Genomic DNA, 27,813 nt, shown 5'->3' with positions numbered 1-27,813 from the left:
CCTGGCTGGATGTGCAGCTACCCATCACCGAGCAATGACACTACAACAGATCACGGGACCCTCAGTTGTAATGATGTCGTTGGTCCAGTTTTGAAGCATTTCTTGTGCGATTGGTTCGCCGTGCGGTCAATCACAATCCATGGTTTCTGAGTGGTCCTTCTCCCGTTTCCGGTACCGTGTGTTTGTGCGTCTCTCCTCCTGTCTCCTCCCCCGCCCGGCTGTCGAGCTAAACCGTTCAGTTCACCGATACACCTGCTCGCCGTGTGTTTAGATACAGTTACCGTTTTTCGATCACGTATCCCCCGTTAGTTAGATATATAGACATGGACGATTTCGACATGCTCAACGCACCCGCCGCCGTCGGTAACGGGGTTGTCTCAGAACAAGAGGACCCCGCCGCAGCGTTCCTGGCCCAGCAGGAGAGCGAGATCGCCGGGATAGAAAACGACGAAGGCTTCAGCATCCTGGACGGCGGAGACGTGCCCTCGTCGCTAGGAGACTCGCACGGTGCGTGACTCTGACTGCTGCTGCCGGATGAACCGGAGCACATTCAACTAGGATAACGGTATCATTTCGTAGCGGTCATCACGCTAATTGAACACTTAATGGATAATAACCTAACTCTACTAGCAGTGTAGTTTGCTAACTTAGCTGAGATAGCAACAACCCAGCTATAGCCAAATGGGATTCTAAACAATTAGCTAGCTAACGTTAAGCTCAACGCCCTGCGGGGTCTTTCAATGTGTAACGTTAATATTATATAGCTATGTTAAGGCAGTGGCACACGATAATACAATGGCAAATACATGTAACGTTAATAACAGTACTACATGCAACGTCAACTAGCTAATATATCTAACGTTTTATTAGCATAAATAAATGTGAGTAACGTAGAGCAACAACATTATGATGATGGCCTTGTCTGGCCTTCCCTGTCATTAATCAATGAGCTAATGATGTCAAGCTTCCATGGCTAACCACGGAGCTAACGTTAGGATGGTGGCTTGGCAGGACATGTATATTATGACCTTTGATCACACACTTGGTTAACGTTCCAAGGAAGTGGGGTTATTGGCCAATTTATGTTAGTCAGAATTTCTCAGAAATGCTAGCTTGGCATATTGTGTATAAGGGTTAGTCAGAAATTCTAGCTTGGCATAATATGTTGTGTATAAGGGTTGTGTATCCATCCGCACGGTGCATCACTCACCCAGGAGTTGAGACACATCCTCATTTTCTCGGGAGAAGGGGGAGAGAACAATAGTGTGAAATATTTTACTGACATCTTGCTGTAGCCCCTTACGTGACTACCCACCTTCAAAAACACTCTCAAAAAACACCTACGGGAGACTGCAATTCGAAACTGGCCCCTACAAATGTCCTAAAACCCAGTTGTACAGTAAATGACCAAGTATGGCTTTGTCAGTATTCCAGTGTACAGTGTCCCCCCACCACCCCCACCTCCAATGTACAGCCCCCCACCCACCCAACCCACCTACCCAACCTCCTCCAATGTACAGTTTCTACGTCAAATGTGTATACACTTTTTCTGGACACTTTTTGTATCACAAACAGTACTGTATTTGCAAATCTGGTATGTCATAAATGTATAGATGTAGCAGTACTGTCTATCTGTATGTCGTGTGTGTCATATATGTTATGATGAATTGAAAATGGGGGACCCTGATGTAAACAAGACGAAAGTCTTTCTCTGGTCTGCACCCCCTTAACAATTGTATGTATTGAGCTGTACTGTACGCCTGTAGCTGTTCCGCAACCGTTCCTACTTCCGGGGTAGGCCTGATTGGCCCCGACAGGCACGTGACCCGCCGCGGCCACGCCCCGCGGCAGCCCCAGGAGCAAGCGCGCTACTGCTGGAGTTCGCTTCGCCTTTAACATCGCTGCCGTTGGCGAAAGCAGGATGAGAGCAGGATGAGAGGCGAGAGCGTAGATTTCGCTGTGTATCATTTAATCATTTAACATTTGAAAGGCATACATTGTTGTCATACAGAAGTACAGAATACTTTTATCCAAAATGCTTCTTACTGTTACACTGTTAGAGACTGTGCAGTGCACGGCTTTAGTCTCACTCGAGTGAGGAAGACCGCTGGTTCTCCAACATACAGCGGTGTGCTCTTCAGAATGTACCGGGAGAAACGTTTACTGTACCCCGCAGACATAAGCGTCTCACAGGGCTGAGCTGTGCACGGCTTTAGTCTCACTCGAGTGAGGAAGACCGCTGGTTCTCCAACATACAGCGGTGTGCTCTTCAGAATGTACCGGGAGAAACGTTTACTGTACCCCGCAGACATAAGCGTCTCACAGGGCTGAGCTGTGCACGGCTTTAGTCTCACTCGAGTGAGGGAGACCCGAAGACCGCTGGTTCTCCAACATACAGCCCGCTGGTTCTCCAACATACAGCGGTGTGCTCTTCAGAATGTACCGCTGGTTCTCCAACATACAGCGGTGTGCTCTTCAGAATGTACCGGGAGAAACGTTTACTGTACCCCGCAGACATAATAAGCATATAAGCAGTGCTTACTAACGTTATTAGTTACGTTATTTCTGACCGAATTAGTCATTCATTTGTCTGCTTTCGCCAACGGCAGCGATGTGAAAGGCGAAGCGAACTCCAGCAGTAGCGCGCTTGCTCCTGGGGCTGCCGCGGGGCGTGGCCGCGGCGGGTCACATGCCTGTCGGGGCCAATCAGGCCTACCCCGGAAGTAGGAACGGTTGCGGAACAGCTACAGGCGTACTGTACCCATTCTGCAATCTGTTAATAAAACTTTTCAATCAATGTGCAAGCCAGGGGCTGGCTTTTTTTTTATTATTAAAAAGCCAGCCCCTGGCTTGCACATCGCAGTCACGTAAGGGGCTAATCTTGCTGTGACATTTATTCATGACATGTCGGTGTTTTATTTGTTTGCCACATACGTAAACGTTTCTGCCATTTCTTCTCCTCATAACATGTGCTGCAAGACATGGGGTTAATTGTAATAAAGAAACGATTGACCACTAACTCCCCCCCCCCCCCCCCCCCTCCACCTTTCTAGATGCTGCTATCAATGGAGAAATTCACGAGGTAATATCTAGTTTTCTTGGTTATACCAGTTGTTACTCTTACTGTCACAGACCAGCCCTACTATGTTTAGTGAAACGGCTCAGTTCTAGGGGTAATTAGAGCAGAATTAACATGGCATTATAATGATGAGGACTATATTGACCAATGAGCCATATGAATGAATGAATTACTTTTATTTATATAGCACCCTTCACAGCACGAATGCACAGGGTGCTTTACACTACTGCTTAGTATATAATAATAGAAAAAATAATAATAATAACACAACAAAATAAAAAAAACAGTGAAACCAGATTAAAAAAAAAGTTTAATAAAATAATTTGGATAAAATCATGAGTCACTAAATAGTCGTATTGGATCAGGCCTACCTATGGAGTTGATATCTGTCTTTCAGGGCTGTACACTGCGAGCATCTCGTCGCAAATTGCCCCCTAATCTGGCCGGTGCGAGTGGAAAATATCATCTGGGGGCAAGCTTGCGAGTAGTGATTGCAACCCTTCATTCGCATTTCACTCCTAAATTAATCCATACAAATTGGATAAAACATTAGCCTACAACCAGGGCATAATGTTGCGGTTGTAATTGCATTATTAGACAGACCAGCGCGGACCTTTAATAACATGCAATTTGATTGACACGAGCAATGGGCTAACGTTAGCTGCTATCCACGGTATCTATTAGGATTATGCTAAGCTAACTAGCGTTAGCTGCTGCTAACCCTGGACACCAGTCAAAGCGGACTCCACAACACTAGTTCCATTCGGGAGGAAAGGGGGTGAGTTATATTGACAACGCTTGACAACAGAAGTTTAAACATAACTTCATATTTATTGGTTATTCGTTTCTGTTACTGTATATCATCCACTTTCCATCTCCGTCTGTTAAACGCTTCCTGTTTACATTCGAGTGTGACGTCATCACCTACGGCAGCTTAGACGATCAAAACGCGAAACTAGAACAAAACCCGGGGGGGGGGGGGCTGGCTCTCTCATTCGTTCTCGCCCCCTCTCTCTCTCTCTCTCTCGCTCTGATTGATTGAAAACTTTATTAACAGATTGCAGAATGGGTACAATACAGTACAGCTCTCTCTACATTCAATTATTTAAAGTAGCCAAACGTTACAGACAGTATAAATACTAACTGGATAGTTGATGATATAAACATTTAATTTCATTATCTGAAATATTCTAAAATCATTAAGTCTGCTATAAGCCATTATCCCTTTGTGTGTGTGATTATTATTTTCTCACAGTAGTGTGTGTGTATACCGTACTTTTCGGACTATAAGCCGCGGCTTTTCCCCCCATTTTTCGACCCTGCGGCTTATATAACGGTGCGGCTTATATGTGACTTGACGTGACCAAACCCGAAAATGTAAAAATCTAAATATTGCTTTTTTGACTGCATTGAAATGTTATTTATCTGTTCCCTTATTTGCTAAACTTAATACAACTTGTAAATGAGTTAATTCTTGTTATTTGTCCGACAGTATTGTGTCCCAATGCTAATTACATATGGTAATTAAACATTAAAACACCTGCAGCTTATAGTCCAGTGCGGCTTATATATGTACACATCATTAAATTTAGCTGCTGCGGCTTATAGTCAGGTGCGGCTTATAGTGCGAAAAGTACGGTATATATATATATATATGTGTGTGTGTTTGGCTAAAGTGGATAGAAAACACAGTACTGTGCAAAAAAAAGGCACCCAAAAGTTTTTATATAAATGGTCTTAGATGTAAATACATTTTTTATTAGTGTGTCAGTAGATTACTCTTAGTACATTAATTAAATAATTTTTTAAAGCATCTTCATGGTTTAATAATGCAAACATATGTTGCAGGGACTTATTATAATCATCATATTGGCGTGACTGTATGCATCAAAGGGTTAAATCAAGCATTTTTAAGTGCTTTAGAGGAAATGTCAAAATATTGCGATATATATCGTGTATCGTGATATGGCCAAAAAATATCGCGATATCATTTAGAGGCCATATCGCCCAGCCCTACTATAATGGTAAAATAGTTATTTAAAAATGTGCCCCTAGTGTGCCCCTAGTGAAAAAGCTTAGCGTACAGCCCTGTCTTTGCTGGACAAATTTGATCCTTGGCTGCTGTGTATCGCTGACCTGTTGCTATGCAGCTCAAGTGTGCTTGGTGCTAACACTGCCAATGGTAGGGGTTTTTATTCCCACTGGGGTCACCCATACTGAAAAATGTATGCAGGCAGTTGCCATGCTGGAGTTGTTTGATGAAACAGGAATTCCTTCTGCATTCCGATTTATTCAAATAGATGCTACAACAACATATGGTAGACTATATACTTGTTTTGAGACAAACTAACACTAAAATGCACTATGTCGACATTCATCCGTAAACCTACGGATCTGTGGGGACTGGGAGGCATTCACTTTGTGGCAGGTTGGCGTTTCTCTTGCCAAGCTGGCTTGCGGCCATCTTCCTGTGTGGTGCTCCGTATGCCGCAACTCCCCAGTGTTCATCACGCTACTTTAGTGATGCACCGATGTGAAAATTGTGGCCGATACCGATATTAATATTGCTGTTCTGGCCGATACCGATATTTACCGATATCTCTGTATAGAAAACACTTTTTTATGATAATCAAATAAAGAGCTATTTTCCAAACCACATTTTATTTAAATTTTACTTTTGTAACTTATTTTCAGAAATGACTGATATTTTTTAACTATTTAAGACCAAAACATGTAAAAAAAGAAAAATATAATAATAAAAAAGTAGCCTATGAAATTTTTTTTTACCATTTCGGACGATATTATGTCGGCGGCCGATATATCGTGCATCGCTACGCTACTTGCAACTCTTCCGAGAGCACGTGGAGGAAGAAAGTCCTTATATACGCCAGGCCAGGCCTGCCGCCAATGACCCATAGTCAAATAGCCCAATGACAATAATGCTCGACTGTGACATTACACATATGTTGTAGCCCAACCCCAACGAGTTTGGTGTTTGCATTGTCCTTGCTAATAATAGCCTATGTATCAACACATAAGCCACATTATTTCCTAAGACATTTGAGAGAGATGTTTCACCTGAGAAGTTTGGTTTCCTTGTGCTGTCAAATCAGTAAAATTGCCTTTTGCCTAATTTCAGTTTTTTGTGCGTGGATTTAAAGACTGATGAGAAAACATTTTCTACACCGTGACAGTGAAATCTTGCTCTGAAATCCTGCAAGGTGTGAGTTGTTGCAGGAAGACAACAAATGGAAGCTGTGGAGCATGTAGAGCTAACGTCCTATATCTAGCCTCTTTGCTAACGTTAGTGAAACGTTTGTTGCACAGCTAGCTTAGTGTTATTTAAAGGATAAAAACAGTGGTTCATGTTTGTGTATTTCCAAATTGTGCCAACAAATATTTCGTTATTTTCCTAAACAAGTACCACTACCCAATTAATTCATGCCAGTACTCTATTTGGGAAAACATTACTTGTCCCCATTCCTAGTATCAAGCAGTGACAGTTGTTTCTGACTTTTGTTTAACCTACTTTTTGCAACAGTATAGCAGCCTGTTTTGCACAAGGCTTAAAAAAAGAGGATTTTTGACAAACAACATGATCAAAACACTAATAATTATGAGGGGGATGTGGAGCTGGGAAGTTGATTTCAAGTTCACTCTTGAGAACAGCTTGACATAGTGGTTTGAATCTCATGCCGAGTCAACAGTTCCTCCTTCCTGCTTCCTGCGCTCATCTCAACCCAGCTGCCTTTACACCCAGTAGCTACAACATGGACAACTGTTGCACTCAGATTATACTTATACTGCTACAGATTTAACCAAAAGTACAAGTTGAAAGGGTGTTTTTGGTTTTGAGATTTGAGTCCAGACATCTTTATGTTAGAGCACCTGCTTTCACCCCCTTCTGTACAAATAAATCTGGCAGAGCTGCTCAAATCTGATAGAGGGGAAAATTTACTTGGAACATCAGTGCTCCAAGAGCCATTTGTCAGACATCAAAGCAAATGGATTTTTGGTATTCCGATATGTGTTGGATTCAGAATTTGTGGTGGCATATCCATAGTTTTTCCTTGCATAGGCTGTGGTTCAGGGTTTGCTCTCTTAAAATGGAAGACTGAGTAGCACAATGACCTGTTGTACCTGTCGATCATCTCCCATGCCTTTCGTCAGGAGAGCAATGGTCCATCAGATGCCTACGCAGCCATCTCCAGTGCTGACCGACTGCAGGCAGAGCCAGAGAGCCTGCGTAAATGGAGAGAGGAGCAGAGAGACAGGCTGGAGGAGCTAGGTATGCAGACAATTTGAACACTCCACCTTTACGCGTATCAGCGTTTCCACACATTAGTGTTAGATCAATGTAGTAGCAGTTGTAGTGCAGTGGGTCCTTCGAGGAAGGACTGCACTTCATCTGTTCTACATGAACACTGATTTCTCCACACACAAGCACACATGAACACACACACAACACAACATTCTACACTCGCTCACACAAACGCACTATAGGTCACTTTAAACACACAAGAAAAGAACACTTTAAAGGAAGGGAATAAGGACACTTTAAGAAAATAACTTGTTGTGATTGTTGCATAGTATAGTTAGTAACAGCAAGTATAGCATAGGGACATAGAAGTAAAACTGCACATTGTATAGGAGTGTACATAGGATCCAGTGCCTTTAAGTGATTTGTTAACATGTCTATTTATCATGTCTATTCTAGTTATCTTATTTTTATTACTACTATTACTATTGTTTTATTGCACAATCATAGCGGGCATGGCCAACCGCATTTCACTGTATGCCCTGGTATGTATGTGATGAATAAACTCTTGAATCTTGAACATTATTTTACTTTAATTGCAACCATTTTCAAATAAAATTTTCTCACTGCCTAAGGCTTTGTGTCCACTGGGGAAGTTTTTTTCAAGGCGGACCGCTTTGAAAAGCAAAAATATGCATGCTCAGAGCGTTTTCCTGAGTCTCGCGACTGCCGCGGCCCCGCCACTTGCTCGATGTTGATTGGTCGGTCGAAAAAAGTTACCTTGATGAGCGCCGCTCCTCTCAAAGTTGAACTAGTACCCTGACTATCAATGAAGAGACTTAGAAAGGATAGAGCTTTACACCTTTAACTGCACTTCCTTATTTTCTATTATTATTTTATTCCTATTTTCTAATTCCCCCCCCCCCCCCCTCCCCCCTTCCCTGTCCTGGTATGTATGGGTGTGAATGAGACCCCCGGGGGCTGGGTGTGTAACTGGGGGAGGGAGAGGGGAACGGGAGACGCAGCTGCAGAAGGTCAAACTACCCAAGAATTACCACAATACTATAGACAGGGGTGAGGGAAAGAGCGAAATAATCTCATTGATGACTTTCTTCCACAGCCACAGCCGTGCTGGAGAGTTTTCTTTCTGTGTTTTTAGTTCCTTCTTTACTCCTTTTTATCTAAATGGTTGTGCATAATATAGATGGGTCTGATTGATATTATTATTGTTTTTTTTGTTTTTCTTTCCCAGTAGCATCTATGCTGTATGTTTGGATGTTTTGCAGATGTGTTTTCAACAACTCCGGTGTGGGGGGGGATGGGGTGGGTATGAGGGAGGGGAAGGGGAAATGAAAGGGGAAGAAAAGAGAAAAAGATGGAAAATGAATGATGTTGTTGCCAATTGTAAATGTACAACTTACTTTTCCTGTAATAAAGAAATTTATAAAAAAAAAAAATTGAACTAGTAACTAATTTTACCATTTTTCTAGACTGACTCAAAAGCCCATTAAGTTTTATTCAGTCTAACTCGTATTACAATAACCTTTTGAAATGTATTTCATTACAATAACCTTTTCAAATGCTTTTGAAAGTATAGACCACCGCAACACTTCCGGTATTCTGAAATCATGGGAGAAAGAGCGTATAAATGTCTATTGGATCATGTCCCCAGCACCCCCACAGCTGTAGCTACAACCATTTAATTTCAAGGCTCTCATCCACATACATTTATTTTCTCCCCACACGCTCTCTCCCATAAGCTCAATGTAACGCAGAAGTGCAGTGGTCTATGGATGTAGAGAATTTTCTTTTGGGGGTGAAGTTGTACATAAGTACAACAATGGGATTTACATCAATGTCTGGCACTAAGTAAGCAAACCAAGGGGAGCTCTTTCACAATGTTTGTCTGGTTGGGAACAGGTGTGGCATATCAGGTCAGGACATGATGCACATAATGACGAATGCAAAACCTAATCACTGTAATCATAGACTCTTTCTCCCTTTTTATTTCTTTCCTCTCCTTTGCTCCACTTCATTCCTCATCTCCCTACACCCTTCCAACCCCACCTCCTCTCCCTACTCTCCCCCAATCCCACCTCCCCTCCCTACACTCTCCCAATCCTCCCACTCTGCCCTGTCCCATTACCCTCCTCATCTCCTATGCCCCCCCCCACTCCAGATGCTAACTCCCGTGAGCAGGAGGCTGAGTGGAAGGAGAAGGCCAAGGTGGAGCTGGAGGAGTGGCACACCAGGCAGAACGAGCAGCTGGAGAAGACCAAAGTTAACAACAGGTATTGGATTTAGATTTGGGGCGTGGGGCATTGATGCATGGAAAATAGCCTGATGGTACGGGCGGCAGGGGGGAAGGAGGTTGAAACGAGTATCTCATTAATATGATTGTAGAGGTTTTCTTGTACTTGATACGCGTTGCCCCACTTTGCTAATTTGCCAGAGGCACCACATCCTGTCGGGAGTAAAGTACTATCTGCACGGGACCTTGTAGAATTGAGAATTACCTGACCCATAAGCTCCACTTACAAATGCATTATGGGACATCCCATAATACTAAAGATGGCGGCAACAATGCAACGACTTACTACAAAATAAACACATTCAAATATAATTTAGTATAATTAGGATGCAAAAATGACTGCATCGTGGGGGGAATTATGAATTTTAAATGAATAATAATCTCAAAAGGTTTGGAATTGCATAATGAGTGGTTGCCATGGTAACTATGGACTCTGGCAGAATGCACTGTATGGCACATACATATAGGTTGGTCTTAAGTGCAAAAAGGCATTTTTCATCACAAAACTTGACTAAATTAACCATTCTGTGTTGTCGGTAATTTACCAATGACTTCAGATAGGAAAGGTACAGGTTTTACTTTCAAACACGATGTTTTATGAAATATAATGCAATGGTTTTGCTGTTCCTTTTCATCTTGTAAGCTGACTAATACTGAATACAATATGTAAGAATGAGGTTTGAATAATGTATACAGCATTGTTTAGATTAGTTAATCATTTCTTAACTAATTTCTTAAACGCACAGTAGGCTAAGTAGATACAATAGGCCAAATGGCTAAGCAGCAGAAACACTGCAGAACAGAACATAGAAATGATGTCTTCATAGTTGTTACTGGGTGCTTACTGCTCCCAGAACACACATTTGGTAAATCAGAGTCAAAGTGCTCAGCACCATGAAGACTGTGGTATGCCATATTGGCTTTTTGAGGAATTTATATTTGATGTGATTTTCACTTTGACTTGAATCTCGCTCTTCACGAGATCCACACCGCATCAAATTATCTGGTCCGTTCGAACACCGGTCAGAACGCATCTTCAGCTATAGTGCAGAGGCCAGTGAAACTGAAAGGGCCAGGCTGTAGTTGAAGTGCGGCCAACAACACAGTTCACAGTTGCTTTGTGGAGAGAGGAGGCACTAGCCAGCAGGGAAACGCTGAGGAAAGAAGAAATCCATGTATTATTAATTCAATGCAAGAATGAACGACAGTCTATTATAAACCTCCAGAATGGGGGATAAATCGCATGCCCACCGGAGATCAGAATGAACGAGCAGAGGTATGGAAATCACACCCTGTGTCTCATCTATTCTTTCATTACATTTCCCATCTATCAGTGACTTATTGGCAGCAGAGAGGGATGGGGTTTCCTCCTACAGTGCCGAGCTTCTATGAGCTCAGTGTCTCTTCATTGTAACAGTAACCCTGCTGGCCTATTAATAATGCACTACCACAGACCAACTCAACACTCTTCTCGCTAACCTGTCTTTTTACCCACACTTCTGAATGATGGGGTTTCTTTCATTCTTTCAACCTAGAAGGTCTCTGCCAGGTAGAAAAATACACGTCTTTCATACAGGGTTTCTAGTCATGTTAACCTGTATTGTTTGTATTTTCCTGCTCTCCTTCTTTTTACCGCTGTCTCTTTTTTCTCCTGCTTCTTGCGGCTCTGTCGTTCCTGGTGGATGTTTGTCCAGGGTGCTGGACCAAGACTTCTACAAACAGCCCTTCTCTGATCTCATTGGTTATGTGTATGTTGCTCCAACTAACATCCTCCTTAGTTTTTTGTTTTCTTTCTTTTTGTCTTCTTATTTTTCTGCTACATCATTGTCAAATCCCGCCATACTACCATTGACATTCATTTTCTAAATAGTTAGCCTACACCCCCCTCCCCCCTCCAAATTAGATTTTATGTTTGTCTTGAGCTTGATTTTTTTAACGTGTCTACTGAATCCGATGGTTTTTAATAGTTTTGATTGCACATGTCTGCATGTTATTTGTGAGCAGAGGCCTTGTGGTATAGCTTCATATTGTGAATGAGTGCACGTCACCGCACTGCCATCACTAAGCTCCTCCCATCTCTCACTTCCATGTCAATTAATTTTAAATGTACTACAGCTATACTCCTATTGATTTGCTCTCATCGTCAACTTTGCTACATGCATAGTAGCGAGCCTTAAATACTCAGTTTCTGTCATACCGTTACACCAAACTCTTTTGCAAATGTCCCTTTTTTTATTCTTGTTTTTTTTACTTTCTAACTTCCAAATGTCTGAATAATTGTATAGACTTTCAGAGCCTGTGGCACAGTAGTACGCAAACATTAGTTACACAAATACAGTATTAAAATTCACCAGTTAGTCTATATAAATGTTTTTACTAATTTAACTTTGCTAACCGTTTTCTTTTTGGGGGGTTTCTGAAGCAATTGTGTATCCAAGTGGAGTGGACATTTAAATATATAACCTATAATTTAGTTTTGCTAATATAAAGTCAATGTTTTGCGGAAAGCAGCATATTTGAAGGTATTTTTGCCATTCATCTGACATTTTACAAGCTAGTCTTATGGACTCATTGCCTAGTTGAGTCATGATTTTACTACTGGACTTTGTGCAGCGTTGGCAGTGTTCTTCAAGAACCATTTCCTTCCTCTGCATCCCTGTAGCCACCCCCGCAGACACACAGCCATAAAATGCATACACACACCCTTTGCACTCTCTCCCATTTCCCCTCTTACAGCGATGGTGGTTGCACAAAAGCAAGAGATGTTTGTGTAAGATGGATTACATAAGTAATTGTGCTGCGAGAACCTCCCACACATTAGTTATGTTCTTATCAACAGGGATATTTCACCGATTTGGAGACCTTGCCCTATTTCCTCTTTGGCAATGATGTCATAAATCATGTAGTAGTGTCTCAGCACAATCCATGCTGTTTTTCATACTGGATTATGCATGTCTGCTTAGTTAGCCACAAACTACAGTAAGGCAAAGTCAATGGGGACAAGCTCTGGTCTATACAAGCTGTCTGGAACTACGGGTATCTAGTATGAAGAACAACATGGATTGTGAAAGGACTCAACTGATCGACAACATCATTGGTAAGTAAGTAGTAAATGGGGCTAGGGTTCCAAAATGTTGTACTATCCCTTTAAATCTAATCTTGTGCAGGAACCTCCAGGTTTGTCTTTGGCTCAGACGTCGACGTGTTCACATTATCGACTACAAAGCTGCAAAATGGCCAGGTGTGGCCAGTAGGGCTGTTTGATTCCAGAAATGTTGGAGTCGATTCCACATGATGGAAATCAATGCTGTCTGGTAACAATGTGTGTCGCATGTTAAAATATATAAATGAGTACTACCGAGTATAGTGCAGAGTTGTCGTATTAATATTTGCAGTGATACAGGTATAAATACACTATGGTAGTTGTTTAGTAAGTGTAGGTAAGGGATATGTACATATAATAGTATCGACAGATGTGTGAAAAAGGATTATGCCGGTATGTACAGATGGATATATGGATATATATATATATGCTGTAAATATAAATGTGTGTATATATACAGCACTATTGTACATGCTATCATTCAAAGTATATGGGTAGACTATAGTATGTAGTTATGATTATGAATACTGTGTGTGTAGGTTCATACACAGTGTAAGGCAGTTGTAGACATTGAAAGCAATAGGTAGGTATAAATTGAGTATAGGCAACAGTTCAAAGTTTGTACAGTATAGGTAACAGCCTAGTGTATGTATTGAAGATATAACGTGTGGTAATGTTATTTGCTGGAGCCACTTCATCCACAACAGCACACCCCGGTCAGAGAGTGGACACACGAGACAAGAGAACAGTCCTTTTGTATTTTATTTAGGATTCTGTTGTTGAATGAGACCTCTCAAAATGATGTGGTGTTTCAGAGTGGGTTTCATCCAGGTTGTAAGGCTGGATGAAAGTGAGAGATTGAGTGAGTGATTTCCATCCAGGTTGTAAGGCTGGATGGAATAGTGGGATATTGAGTGAGTGGTAGAGTGGTTTTTCCTCAAGGACGCACTCTCAGTCTGCAATGGAAACACAGGTGCCGGCAATTCACCACCTGTATTTAATTACCCGACTAAGGACCCTTGGGCTGTCCGGAGAGATGCCTGACTAGGAACAAGAATAGGGGGGGGGGGGGGACACACTGTACATTGGAATATTGACATACATTTGACATGGAAACTGTACATTGGAGGAGGTTGGGTAGGTGGGGTGGGGCTGTACATTGGAATACTAGCAAAGCCATGCTTGGTCTTTATTGTACAACTGGGTTAGGACATTTGTAGGGGCCAGTTTTGAATTGCAGTCTCCCGTAGGTGTTCTTTGAGTGTTTTTGAAGGTGGGTAGTGATTTTACATTCCTTTACAGCTTTGGGTAGGGCGTTCCACATTGTTGTGGGATAATTGCGAAACGTGTTTAGTCCCTTGTTTGAGCCGAATCTGGGTTTTACATGATTTGTGGAGCTCCCTCTGGTGTTGTGATCGTGGTATTCACTGACCTTTGGGAAGTATTTTGACATGTACATGGGTACCTTGGTCGTGTAGTGTATCTTGTAGACCAGGCCCATTGCAAGTTGCTGTACTCTGTTGTCTACTCTAAGCCATCCTAGGTTGGCAAAGTGTGCAGGGGTGAGGTGGGTTCTAGGAGTCAGGTCAAGCAGTAGTCTGACTAGTTTGTTTTGAGATGTTTGTAATTTGGTTTTTAGTGCCTTTTGAGGTGCTTTGGTACCATGAGGTGCAAGCATAGTCGTAGTACCCTTGAATGAGTGCTCCTGCGGACCCCTAGCCTTCTTGACCTGTGACGAGGTGTGGAGATGTGGACTCCCAGGAATTTGAAGTTGGAGACACCCTCAACCTCCATTGATATGGACAGGGGCGTGTGTAGCTACTGGCTCTAGTCTTCCTGAAGTTTTTGTTTTTGATGAGGCCCACCACCGTTGTCATCTGCAAACTTGATAATGGTGTTGGTGCCATGTATAGGAGTTAGGGGTGGGAATCACCAGAGGTCTCACGATACGATATTATCACTATACTTAAGTCACGATACAGACTGTGCATAACGTATTTTTCACCATTAGTATTCCGTTCATTTCGTATTGTATTTCGTTTACTTCGTAATGTATAGAGCTTGCTTAATTTGTATTTTCATGACACATTGCGTCCTGTGTTTTTGTCACTTTCGTCATTGCATATGTTTGTAATGTCCTATTCCAATTACATTTGTCACTTATGTCGGCATGTGGCTTTATATTTCTTGAACAAATGATATACTGTTGTTCATAAGATCTATTTTCTGCTGTTCCTTCCAACGAAATCTCAATCAACTAAATCTGTCCATAGATTCTGGCTGTACAGGACGAAATGTATAGGATTGATTGACCTGGCAACCAGTGTCTTTCGGTCTCAATTAAATAAAAAAGGTGATATTCTATATGAATCCGAGTGCAAACCCTGTGCAAGTAACGGTGCAATTCCCACCGCACAATCCATTCTTAGTGGATCCCGCCCTATGTGTATGTGCTTGTATGACATTGTGAGTTTAAGTTGACCTTGTGTCACCTATGTCACATGCTATTCTATCCTCCTATCTTTACCTCTGTATATTGTCCATTAAGTATAAAGCAGGAAAAAAATAACACACAAGATTGTATTGATGAGCACATGAAACCCTCAATGGATACACAAATGCTTCAAACCAACTGAGCTGTTTTTGCTTTAGCTAGGATGGTAGCCGCTGAATAGCCAGTCTTCCAGCAGAGTGATACGTTTGTCATTGCCTAGTGAGCCAGCTGCCTTAGCAGTGCAGCCTTTAGATTTGCTATTGTGTTACACAGGGATGTCATTCAGCCTGCATTGTGGTGTTCACTGTTCACACATGTTGTGCAGTTTGAGAATATGTAAAAAAAAAAAAAATGCAGACTTCCAGGTTGGACAGACGGAGGTAAACACAACAATTATTTTGGACCGACAAAATCTTTAAAATGATTAATTCACAATCACAATATTTTTTGTGGGGTAAAAGCAATACTTTTATTCCACACCTTTCGAAAAGCTCTGTGGATGTATTTATTTTATTTTTTCTTTAAATACTCGTCTATGTAAATATTATCAATATCTCATTGGCTTCATTGGCTTTTCATTCCCATCAATATAATCTATACAGAACGGTGTAATTGATTTGATTTAACTTTTATGGTTTTAATGTAATTCCAATCCAAGTGACGGACATGGTGGCCTTTTTCTGATAAAGTTACTATTTTAAACATTTAAAACGGCAATGAAATCAATGTGACAACTTGCCCGACCTGATATCCATCACAAAGGCTTGTAGATTGAATTAAACCTTCAAATAAATGATCAGATTATAGCTTGCTCTTCTCTGTACGTGGGACAGTGTCTATTTTCTTTGGTTATTTTATAGCCAAACACATAGACAAGAAATTGCCATATTTTACTTATGGCACCAAAAACACACTTTGTGTTTTCACCAAGTCTTATCAAGAGGGCTAACATTGGACTTTTTGCTCCTAAACCTTTTAGTTCCAGAGTCATGCCTGAGACAAACGCCCGATCTCCCACTAAAGCCTCTTTCCTGGACTTTTATTCGGTTTGGCTGACCTCATTTTTCTTTCACATTACCCAGATTATTTTCATTTGCATCATCTGATTACATGTTGAAGTGGAGCAGAGTTGGGGAAACTACAGTTACATGCAAATGTCTGGCTGGGGGGGAAAGAGGAAGTAATGGAGGCTGGATGTTTGTGTAGCTCTTTTCTTTCAGCATGGCTGCCTCTAGCATGTCAATCATTGTTTTGTACATGGCAATGGAAGAGACAAACGGTTGCTATGTGCAAAACAACGGTTGCTATGTGTTGATATAATGATACATTTGGTGTCTTATTACTGGATCTTGTAAACATCATGCTTTTTCTATTGTTTTACCTACTCTACCACTGCACATTAGGCATTTTTTTAAGTGGTTACCAGACAGCCATACTGGAAGAAGGAGAACTACTCTACACAAACATGCAACACAAACATTGAGTCGGGGGCGGCAGGTCACTTTCATAGAAAATATTGTATGTGAACACCTTAATGTGGTTTTGATTGGATCCCAGCCCCATATGTTTATGTTTGCATACTGTTCTCATAGCAGAAAGCCAGTAATATACATGTCTATACATGTCTATACAACTATAGGTCTGAAGCATACTGTGTGACTGACAATTGACCCAATTCTGTGTGTTGAAGGATGTCCTCTCCTCTCACCCAACCAATGGCAACACACACAAAGGCTGCATGTGCTAATGGCTCTTAAGAGGACCTTTTTGAAGAAAAAGAAAGGGAAAAATAAAACGAATTATGTTTTTCTCCTCTTGAAAACGCATGCTGGCTATTGTCATCTGCATAAAGCTCTTCTATTTCATTCCCCCCTCTTATCTCTTCTATATTCTCTGACTTGTGAAACTGTTTCTCCTTGTTTTCTTTTCCTATGCACCTTAAAGCACACACATTAACCATCCTTGCTACCGCCTAGACCAGTTAAGTAAAAACATAAAATGCCAGAACATCCAACATTCTTTTTATTAGGGGATGAATATAGTATAGTAGTCTATATTTGAAAGGAAAATGTTGCCCAGATTCCCAGTTTACTAGACTAGATATCAAGTGTAGCTAGATCCACTGCCTTAGTACAAGCTGGGTGTAATGTCCCTTTTGTGGTGTTGTGGTCCTTTTAGTCCTGTGTGTATTTGTAGTTGGATGTGATAGTGAATGTTCATTGGCTTCTCATCCCCATTTTTGCTGTGTGTATTGTGTACTAGTATAGCTGGGTTTGGGGCACAGGGGGGTTGGGATTATGTCATTTACAGTATCTTAGAACCAGCTAATCCATGGCAGTGGAATTGCTGTTTGTTTGCGGGTGGTTTTGGGTGAGGGTTTAGGCTTGTTATGCCATATCTGTGGCTTGCATCTCAAAATGTTACTTGTGATTGTGGCAGTGTACCATTTTTATTTAATTTTTTCCTTTTTAAATTTGTTTGTTTTTTGTGTTATTTTTTAAAATATTTTCTTGTATTTTAATTTCAGGTGTTTGTGTGGTAAACCCTTTAGTGTATAAGACCCCTTTTTGGGGTTGTTTAGTCTATTGAAAACACCCCAACCCCTCACCAAGAGGGCATTCATTAGTCATCACCAGACTATGACACTATGTCAAAGCTAAACACTGCTAAAGGTTTTCTGGCCTTTGCCGCATTTCAAAATGGCCTGCTTTCCAGCCGCAGCTAAATGCATGGCAAAGCCCCAGGCTTCCAGTTCTTTTAGGTTTGGTTAAAAAACAGAACTTTAACCAGTGTTCTTAATAAAGGACAAGTATACAGATGAGACTCTGCAACATCCCTATACTATCTTGCACTTCAGAGGTCTCCTAGATCTCAAAAGTAATGGAACCAAACCGCATGTTACGGTGTAGGGGGTGCAGGCTGACTGCCCTCCCCCAGTTCTGCACAGAGCTGCATTTTTAACCAACCTAAACGCTTAAAGAGCCTTAATGAATTTTCAGTTTTGTTTTATGGTTTGATTTCTGATATGTCAGATAATCATATCCCCCTTTTACTGTTGTGGTGAGCCGAATAAGCTGGTAACTGTGTTGTAATGTCTTACGTGGGCTTTGGGGCCATGCCACAGATAACGAAACTATCCTAGCTTCTTTCTCTGTGGCCACAGGGACGAATGGATGGATGTTTCTTTATTCGTATGAAACTGTCCTGCCCTGAGGTGAACTTTGCTGAACCAACAACATAGTTTCACTCAAAAACAAAGACACAACTGTCTCTGGTGATAAACACCTGAATCAAGCTTACATTGGTCTGTGGTGTTTTTGTAGTCTTGATTGTTCACATAACACCTACAGATGTAATTTCCAGCAATGTACGAGGAAACAACTTTTCCTCTTGTTCAGTTAAAATTTTCTCCCCAACTCGAAAATACAGTTTTAATATCCCATTTACGTAGGCAGAAGGGATGAGTGCTGTTCAAATGAACCCCATTGGTGAACTTGATTGAGTAGTGTTGGTTGGATGGCTGTGTGTTGGTGAGCAGCATAGGACCCTCTGTTACTATGACACTCATTTCCCCCACTAATACCCCCCTTCCCCCCTGTCTCCAGGGCAGCCGAGGAGGCCATGATTTCCGACCTGGACGAGAGCAACCCCGGAACAGAGTGGGAGCGTGTGGCACGCCTCTGCGACTTCAACCCCAAGTCTAGCAAGCAGGCCAAAGATGTGTCCCGCATGCGCTCCGTCCTCATCTCCCTCAAGCAGGCTCCGTTGGTCCGCTAGGCCCTTGAGGGCCGTGATTACATTTCCCCTATATACCCCCACCAGACCACCTTACATACCTGTCTGTTTGTCTGACCTCTGAAGACAGTGGGGCTGTAGATATCCATATCTATCCATATTCCACAACCATGTACCCTCACATCTGTATCTCACCTCCGACCCCTTCCTCCTATGCTGTAGAGATTAGCTCAAAGCCCCAACTCTCCATCTTTTAAGTCCCATGAAAACCGCACATGTTCATGCACTTCTTCCACATACCATGAAAGACTTGTGCAGTTCCAGTTCTCTTCCCACTTTTCGCACTTGAGCACCGCATCCAAGTCTGGTCTGGTCTGTGGTCTTGTGTTGCACACCGCAGGGCGATAAGGGTGGACAGTTGGGGACATAAAAAGGGAAGGGTTGATGAGCCTTGGACATAGGGGATTCGCAACAGCCCAGAACTACACTGCAACCCGCTCGTAGGCCGACAGACGGTATCATTCCCATGATGCCGTGCTCTAGCCCCTAACCATTCGACTTTTGAACCCATCGTGATAGATGTTGTAAGTGGTTTTAACCATTCCTCCTCCCTCCATTGCATCATCTGTTCACCAAGAAAGAAAAGTATATATAGATTTTTTTCTGTTTCTATTCTTTTTAAGGACCAAACTATACAGTGTGTCCCCAGATTTTGTGTGTACTTAGCCGTTTGTGTAGAGCAGGTTTGTGACATGTTGTGATACATTTTAAAATCTATGCATTTCCTTTTGAAAAAGCCTCTCCCTTCTCGGTCAGGAACTGAACAAATTCCAGTTGTTACAAGTCAATGTGACCTGTTTGTATGTGTTTAAACAACAGTGTGTGTACTCTATATATGCGTGTACCTATGTACATATACAGAAGGCAATATATATATATAAATACAGTATATAAAAAAGACACGTCATTAAGATGAGACCATTGTGGTTTTAGAGAGAACTACAATAGCTGTTAGCCAACTGTTGCTTATCGTGCATGTTCATCATTGTCCATTTGATTTCAATACCAGTAAAAGCCGAATTAAACTTGGTGTTGTTGGATTTGCTTCCTGCCTCAAGTTTATTGGGTTCATTTTTCACCCATTTCCTGTGTGCTAACATGTTGCTAATATGATGCATCAGGATTTTCAGACCCAAATTAAAGACTCACCTGAATTTTTTTTTTTTTAATAACCCTAACTAACCTTACTGCACTTATCCTAATATACTAACCTACACTGTAGCACGCAACACTTTGATGAACATTGTTACTCAGCTGATAGAGTTGTGCCCTTCCTGATGAGTCACTTTGGATAAAAGCGTCCGCTAAATGTAAATGGTGGACGGGTGTATTGATGGTAGCCTTTCTTTCTAATACTGGTAGTAGTTTAGTAATTTATTTATCATGTCATCGTAATAAGATCCCTTTGTAGTTGTTAATTGGTTTAGATTTAGAACGTCAAGCTGCGAGCTAACCTCTTCAAGTTCAGTCCAACTCATCGTCGATCATCTGTGGTAATGACCTGGGGGAAGAAACATTCATTTGATCCATTGCTAGTGTCGTAGCAAAAAGTCCGGTACCTTTTTCTGCTACTGGGTTCGCTCACAAGGAGGCACAGAAGTTGGTTCTAGTCAGGAAGTTAACGTTCTGAATGCCAACATTATGATTCTTTGTATTCAAATTTCTGTTTGACAGTGAACAGGTAAACACGTTCTTTTGTGAGCTTCACATCTCCCCTTTAACCCTTTCACTGCCACACTACCGAATGGTTAACCCTTTCACTGTGACAATACGGAAGGTTAATCCTTTTCACTGCCGCACGACAAAGGGTTAACCCTTTCACTACCACACTACAGAAGGTTAACCCTTTAACCGTCTGTAGTGTGATAGTAAAGGGTTAACCATCTGTAGTGTATCTTGTAGACCAGGCCCATTGCAAGTTGCTGTACTCTGTCATCTACTCTAAGCCATCCTAGGTTGTCAAAATGGGCTGGGGTGAGGTGTGTTTTAGGAGTAAGGTCAAGCAGTAGTCTGACCAGTTTGTTTTGTGATGTTTGTAATCTTGTTTTTAGTGCCTTTGAGGTGCTTTGGTACCATGAGGTGCATGCATAGTCGTAGTACCCTTGAATGAGTGCTCCTGCTAGAGTATTCAGGGTATTCTCTCAAAGAGCACCTACGGGAGACTGCAATTCGAAACTGGCCCCTGTAAATGTCCTAACCCAACCCCCTCCAATGTACAGTAAATGTCCTAACCCAACCCCCTCCAATGTACAGTTACCCCCACCACGCCTCATTTCTGTTTCTTTGTATTTTGAGTTCTGCCACGTGGGCTTGGAGATCTCTGTTTGTGCTTTTGGCAAGCTTTGACTGACTTTTATGAAGTTCAGAGCATTTTTTGTCTCTGGATTTCATAGCGGTCAGTATCTCAGAGTGCATCCATGGCTCAGCGCGATTTGTAACCCTGGTGGTTCTTAGGGGGGCCATGTTGTTAAGTATTGTTGTGAATTTGGTTTTGAATCCTAGCCATGTCTCTTCAACTAGTGTACCACTGAGCTCATCTGACCAGTCCAGGCTCTCCAGTTCTTGGTTAAAGGCCTTGCTAGAGTAGGTTTTGAGGTCCCTAGATGTGACTGTTTTGTGACAGCCGGTCTTTTGTTTTAGCTATGTGCTAACCAGAGGTACCATGACTGCCATTAGGTACCAGGATGAGATCCTCAGACCCATTGTCGGACCATATGCTGGTGCAGTGGGCCCTGGGTTCCTTCTCATGCATGACAATGCTCTGCCTCATGTGGCTGCAGTGCGTCAGCAGTTCCTGCATGACGAAGGCATTGATGATATGGATTGGCCTGCCCATTCCCCAGACCTGAATCCAATCCAGCACCTCTGAGACATCATGTATTGTTCCATCCACCGACGCCACGTCGCACCACAGACCAGGAGTTGACTGATGCCCTGATCCAGGTCTGGGAGGAGATCCCTCAGGAGAACATCCGTCATCTCATCAGGAGCCTCATCAGTAGCATGCCCAGACATTGTAGGGAGTGCATATAGGCACGTGGAGGCCACACACACTACTGAGCCTCATTTAGAATTGTCTTGAGGAATTTCCACAGAAGTTGGATCAGCCTGTGATCTGATTTTTCCACTTTTATTTAGAGTATGATTCTGAATCCAGACCTCCATGGGTTAATGATTTTGATGTCCATTGATCATTCTTATGTTATTTTGTTCTCAACACATTCCACTATGTAATGAATAAAGATTTTCAACTGGAATATTTCATTCATCGAGATCTAGGATGTGTTTTTTAAGTGTTCCCTTTATTTGTTTTAGCAGTGTAGTTGAAACAGGACAGTAAGACATGACCACATGCATAATGAAAGACAATAATGATAAATTATACCATTAATAATATTTCTTTAAAAATGTATCTGGGTTTTAAAAGAATGACAGGATTCGTCACATCACAGCGCTATGGGGAGGGTGTTCCATAAAAGTGCATGGTTTTTGGTACCAACATGGTTATTAACTCATTGGACGCCAGTCGCGATGATAGTCGGGTTAACTCGCCATCGCTTGAGCGCCAATAGTCGGGTTTTACTCACTCCACTGGGAATGGTATAGTTTATTTTCTGGGACGATCCAAGCCGTGCAGGCGTGGTTTAAATACTCAGAGGAGGTAACCTGATTTCAACGATACATCTGTGAGGCTGCCCCCCCCCCCCCCCCCCCTCATCATATGCAATGCTGTTGAACGTGGCACGGACCTCCGCGCCCAGTACTTCAAATGGCGATCAGATAATTGGATTATTTCTTTTGCATTACATCAGATACAAGGTAAGAACACTATATATAAATTTGATCGTTGATCTGATATGTATTTCTACCCCGATCGACGCTGTATCTGTGTGTGTATGTGTGGCTGTTTTCCGTTGGGTGCAGGAGGTGGGGGGGGGGGGGGGGGGGGGGGGCGCCGCGCTACGAGGACCATTTCATGTATGCACGAGGAAGGATAATAATGATGATCTAGCATTGATTTCAGGAAGATTCGATAATCAGCCAAAAAATTACAACGTGTTTTGTGTATTCCACTAAAGGGCTATTATCGCGTCTTTCTCTGGAATGACTAGAAATCACCAAAACTATACTCGTATTCAAAACGGTATAAAACGGAAATGTACAGATGAAAAAACAATCCGTTTTGTACATGTTGACTGCAAGCAACTCACCGATAATCTACGGGTGTATTAGACCCATAGCCATAATTTAAGATATATTTTAAGCACTCTTAAATCTCTCAGTCCTCCCATTGATTAAAGCGTGGTGCTCTCGCGCACTTAAGCGATGGCGTCCAATGAGTTAAAGGACAGGGACTGGTCAAAGATAACGCCTAAATTACATACTTTATGCTCAACGAGCCAATATACTGCTTGATATTTGGAATTCGGTCTTCAAGAGCAATTATGAGGGCTTCTGCATTTAACTGCAGGAAGTTGGTAGCCAGCCACTATTTGATAGCTTCCAAACTTTTATTTAACATTATTCATTTGATGGTCTCCTCATGCTTAAAGGAACAATACAATTGGATATCATCCTCATAGAAATGATATATAAACAAAACAATATTGGTCCGAAAATTGACCATTGTGGGACACCACATGACAATGGCACAGAGTCAGACATGAACTGACCCACAGAGAGCGAGACTCCTATCCGCTAGGTAAGAGGAGAACCAGTCCAACAGTATCAAATGCAGAGCTATGGTCCAGTAAAACCAATAAAGGGAATTTCCCCTCATCTGCAGTTACATTTCGTACCAGCTCTCGCTCTGCTCTTAGTGGGATGTTCCCTTGTCACCTATTGTGACCTGAAAGTTTCCGCTACAATGCACCTACACTTGTCCGGCCACGCCCACTTCCGCCCATGCATTTAAGCGAGGGGTGTGACCGTACTTCCGTTCTTCCCTTTTCTTTCACTTTCGGAAGTGTATTGCTACAGGCACACCTCAGAAGTGTTGTTAGTTAGATTCGTTTTGGGGCGGCTAAGTGGCGCAGTGGGCAAGGTGCTCGCCACTAATGCAGGAGATGCTGGGTTCGAGCCCAGCTCCCTGCATTGCTACCAGCTTGGCTGGTCGTTCATACTAACGCAATTGGCAGTGTTAGGGGTGGGAAGCTGGTGGGTGGGGATCGGACGTTGTGGACAGCGACTCCTACAGGTCGGTTGGTGCGCCTGCGCAGCAGAATCAGGAAGCGACGAGGGCGGCGTGTCCCTCCCACGCAGACCCTCGCCGATGAGAGATTGCGCTGTGCAGGTGAAAAGATGCGACAGCTGCCTCCTCGTGTACCGGAGGGGACACGTGATGCAAGGCTTGGTCCACATTGCAGCCGGCCTGTGGGAGGCATGGGCATGGCCTAACAGCGTTCGAGACAGGGGAGGGTAGAATTGGACGATACGAAATTGGGATGGGAGAAAAATTGAAAATGGGAGAAAAAGTAGATAAAAAAAAGATTCGTTTTTTGTGTGTTTGCTGTTTTTTACCTTTAGGTTAAAATGACATCACCACCGGGACCTGGGAACTATCGTTCTGGGCTCCACCAGCGGTTCACTGTTGCGACCTCCTCTGTGAGCCGCGGGGGTTCCCTGACTCCACGCTTGTGGCAAGAAGGTGAGCCCCAGCGACATGCAGAGCTGGGTGTGCTCTGCCCGGCAGCCGTCGAGCACCCCTCCCCAGTGAGGTGGCCCTCTGGCTCCAGCGTCCCCATTGGGAGACATTCGGCTAGTCCGGCGGTCTCTTTGGTGGGTGATGATTTGCGGCGCAAGCTCTCCGCCTCTGCTCGCTCCCGCCACTCGGCGGTGAGCAGCGGGGGCGGGTGGTCTGATGGCGGAGTTCAGTACGCAGGACCGGAGGCGTTCGGTTCTGTGGAACAGCTGGCCCCGGAGGGGGGTTCCCCCGTTGCCTCTCCATTGCATCCGATGGAGACTGAGGACTATATGGAGGGGGCGGGGGAATTCCTCTTCCGATGGCAGCCGTTCTTTGCCCTGAGATGGTGTGGGAGCCCCAGAAGAAGCCTCTTCCGAAGGGGAGGTCGGCCCGGCAGCTGGCCTACTGGTTCGACCAGGCCTACATCGCCTCGACGCAGAGCTTAGCGGCGACCACCAATATCGCGCAGCTGGCGTGCTTCCAATCAGGGCTGATGGCGGGCGGGGAGGACCTGGGCCCGGAGCAGCGCTTTTTCCATGCGCAGGCGTTGGGTGCTATCTTGCACTTGACCCAGCTCCAGGCCATAGCTGTGGGGAAGATGCGCACTCTGGCTAGACATCTGTGGCTGGAGCAGGCATCGCTGGACAAGCGGAGGAGACTACCCCTCCTCCTGGCCCCCCTCTCATCTGTGGCTGGAGCAGGCATCGCTGGACGAGCGGAGTAGACTAGCTCTCCTCCTGGCCCCCCGACAGTGGTCTCTTCGGCTCCGCCATCAACAAGGTGACAGTCGCCTGCAAGGAGATGGAGGAGCAGTGGTCTGTCCTCATCCAGCACTTCCCCCGACCCGGCTCCACGACGACCGGCGCCAGCAAGAAGGCTCGCTACCGAGGAGGAGAGCCCGACGGTGTACCTCGGCCTGGTACCAGCTACCCTGCGCCTGGGGGGAAAGGAAGGGACCTGCGAGCGCAAGCTGCACCCCCGAACCGTCCCCCCGGCCGTCTGCCCGAGGGGGCAAGCAAGGATGCGCCACGCATGGCGGGAGATGACGGCTCTGTTCCCCCTCTCTGGCCTTCATGATTAACACCCTACCCCCCCCCCCCCCCTCAAAATACTATGTTTAAATAAAAAGTCCCTCTATGAGAGTGGCGGTTTTTGTTGTAACAAACGTGTGATTATTCACTGTGTATTTTGGGTATGCATATGAAATAAGTAATGGGGGCCCACTGTCTTTTCTGTGAGGAGAGTTACACGATTCATGTGGGAACACGTTTTTTAAAGAAACGTAGACCCTGAATCCGCGATTGGTGTTGCTATTGTGTGTTAGCTTTGCAAAGCAATGTACATTAGCACATAGCCAAGGGCGCTGCCCCTCTCTTCATCCCGTCTGTATGTTGCTTTACGTGATAAAGTGAAAACATGGCGGGCAACACGTTTTTTGCTTATGAAACAGAGCCATGGGTTTTTGGGTGGACATGTCTTTTAAACAGACGTGACCTGGCCCCATGGTTTGGTGGTTGTTCTTGCTGTTGTGTTTGGTTGTTCAGTGCAATAAAGCGAGCACACGCTTGTATGTGCCTTTCATTTGTAACACAACGCACGGCTAGTAGCCGCTCCCCGTTTCACCTCTTACATGTTTCGTGTTTACATGGGGTTGGTTGGGGGGGGGTGAGGATAAAAACTCCCCTTTGGGTATGATTATATCCTTGGAAAATACTGACGAGCGCGCCTTTTCACTCGGGCATCCCTCGTGCGCTTTAGCGTCATCACGCAAGTGCGTAGGATTCTGCCCCGTCAGCTCCCTCGATGTCAGGGCAAATATTTGCATATCCTGCTCGTTGCGGGGAGGAGGGGGGGGGATTGTTAGGGATTTCCTATCCCTCGTGAATTCTTAATTGATATAGTTGTGGACCAGTCGGCCGAAAGACGGGCGGAGACAGAGTAGAAGAAGAACAGTTACCCCGCGCGGGCACAGAAGAAAGTAGAAGAAAGAGGCAGAATATCCATGTTACATGTCATTTTATACAGAGAGGAGAAAGGGAGGGGTGTATGTGTGTATATGTTTGTGTGTGCAACATGGGTGTGTGTGTGGTGTGTGCTTGTGTGTGTGTGTGTGTGTGTGTGCTTGGTCGAAGAAGGGGGGCTAATTGGTTCCAGATGAACCCAGGGAGAGGGGTCTCGTCTTGAGAACAACATCTCCATAGATCAAAGGGGCGTGACAGCTTGTGCGCGTGTGTACGTGAGTGTGTGCGTGTGCACGTGAGTGTGTGTGCGTGTGCATGTGTGTGTGTGTGCACGTGAGTGTGTGTGCGCATGCATGTGTGTGCGTGTGATGTACAGGGGCCCTGTGTAGAAGGAGCCTCCAGCCAGAGGTCATCTGGTCACGCCACATGCACAAAGGGAGAGACAGAGAGAGCAGGGTGCAGCCTACAGCCTAAGCACAGATATAAGATATTACCAGGCATCAATGAACTAATCTATCAATTCCCCCTTTTGACGTTAAATCAAAACGTCAACACAACAGTTCATTGATCTGTATCCGTCGATCGTCACCTCATTACATGCATCACATCCAATACCAGACGGGATAATCAACATCAAGAGAGGAGAGAGAGACTTAGAGGGAGGGGGGGAGGAGCGGGAGAGAGAGAGAGAAGAGAGAGAGAAACACAGATTCTGGCAACTTAACAGAAGATACACGTAACCCCGTTGGACCCCCCTTACTTAGGCACACCTAACCCATAGGAACCCCCCCTATATTACAGTGCACTCCCTGGTCCCGTCTTCTAGGGCGTGGGTCTCCTTCCTGAGCTGGTTCCCATTCCAGGGTGCGGTCCCCTAGGCAAACGTGCCTCCTCCGGTCCGCTGCCTTCCCAGTGTCTCTGGACTGTCCCCTCCACCTCTCGCCGGCCGGCCCACCATCACTCCAACTCAGCTCAGTGTCACTCCTGCTGTCGTTTCCCCCGTTCTAGTAGTGGATGAACTGCGTGTCGTAGACGACGATCAGCGGTGATTGATCTGCAGTGCCTGCGGTGCCTGCGGTGCCTGGCTGCGGTGTTCCTCTCCGGCCTCTCGCACAGCTGCCATCTCCTC

General features: G+C 44.0%; 1 protein-coding gene across 2 annotated transcripts; it reads left to right on the top strand.

Moving 5' to 3' along the window:
- Nucleotides 1–201: 201 nt before the first annotated feature.
- On the top strand, nucleotides 202–20,080 carry clta (clathrin, light chain A). Of its 2 annotated transcripts, none has more exons than XM_084317980.1 (5): nucleotides 202–479; nucleotides 9,477–9,628; nucleotides 11,343–11,396; nucleotides 17,190–17,230; nucleotides 18,856–20,080. In XM_084317980.1, exons 1-5 carry the CDS (start codon nucleotides 324–326, stop codon nucleotides 19,020–19,022), a joined length of 570 nt encoding a protein of 189 aa, XP_084174106.1. In that variant the 5' UTR covers nucleotides 202–323; the 3' UTR covers nucleotides 19,023–20,080. The 2 variants fall into 2 exon arrangements, with proteins under 2 accessions (XP_084174106.1, XP_084174105.1); XM_084317979.1 differs by lacking the exons at nucleotides 11,343–11,396; nucleotides 17,190–17,230 and adding exons at nucleotides 3,054–3,082; nucleotides 7,250–7,367 and having other exon boundaries at nucleotides 202–507; nucleotides 9,517–9,628; nucleotides 18,851–20,080.
- Nucleotides 20,081–27,813: the final 7,733 nt, after the last annotated feature.

This window comes from Notolepis coatsorum (assembly GCF_963971535.1).
Source record: "Notolepis coatsorum genome assembly, chromosome: 7".
NCBI classification, from domain to species: Eukaryota; Metazoa; Chordata; class Actinopteri; order Aulopiformes; family Paralepididae; genus Notolepis; species Notolepis coatsorum.
This window is presented reverse-complemented; position numbering and strand designations above follow the sequence as displayed.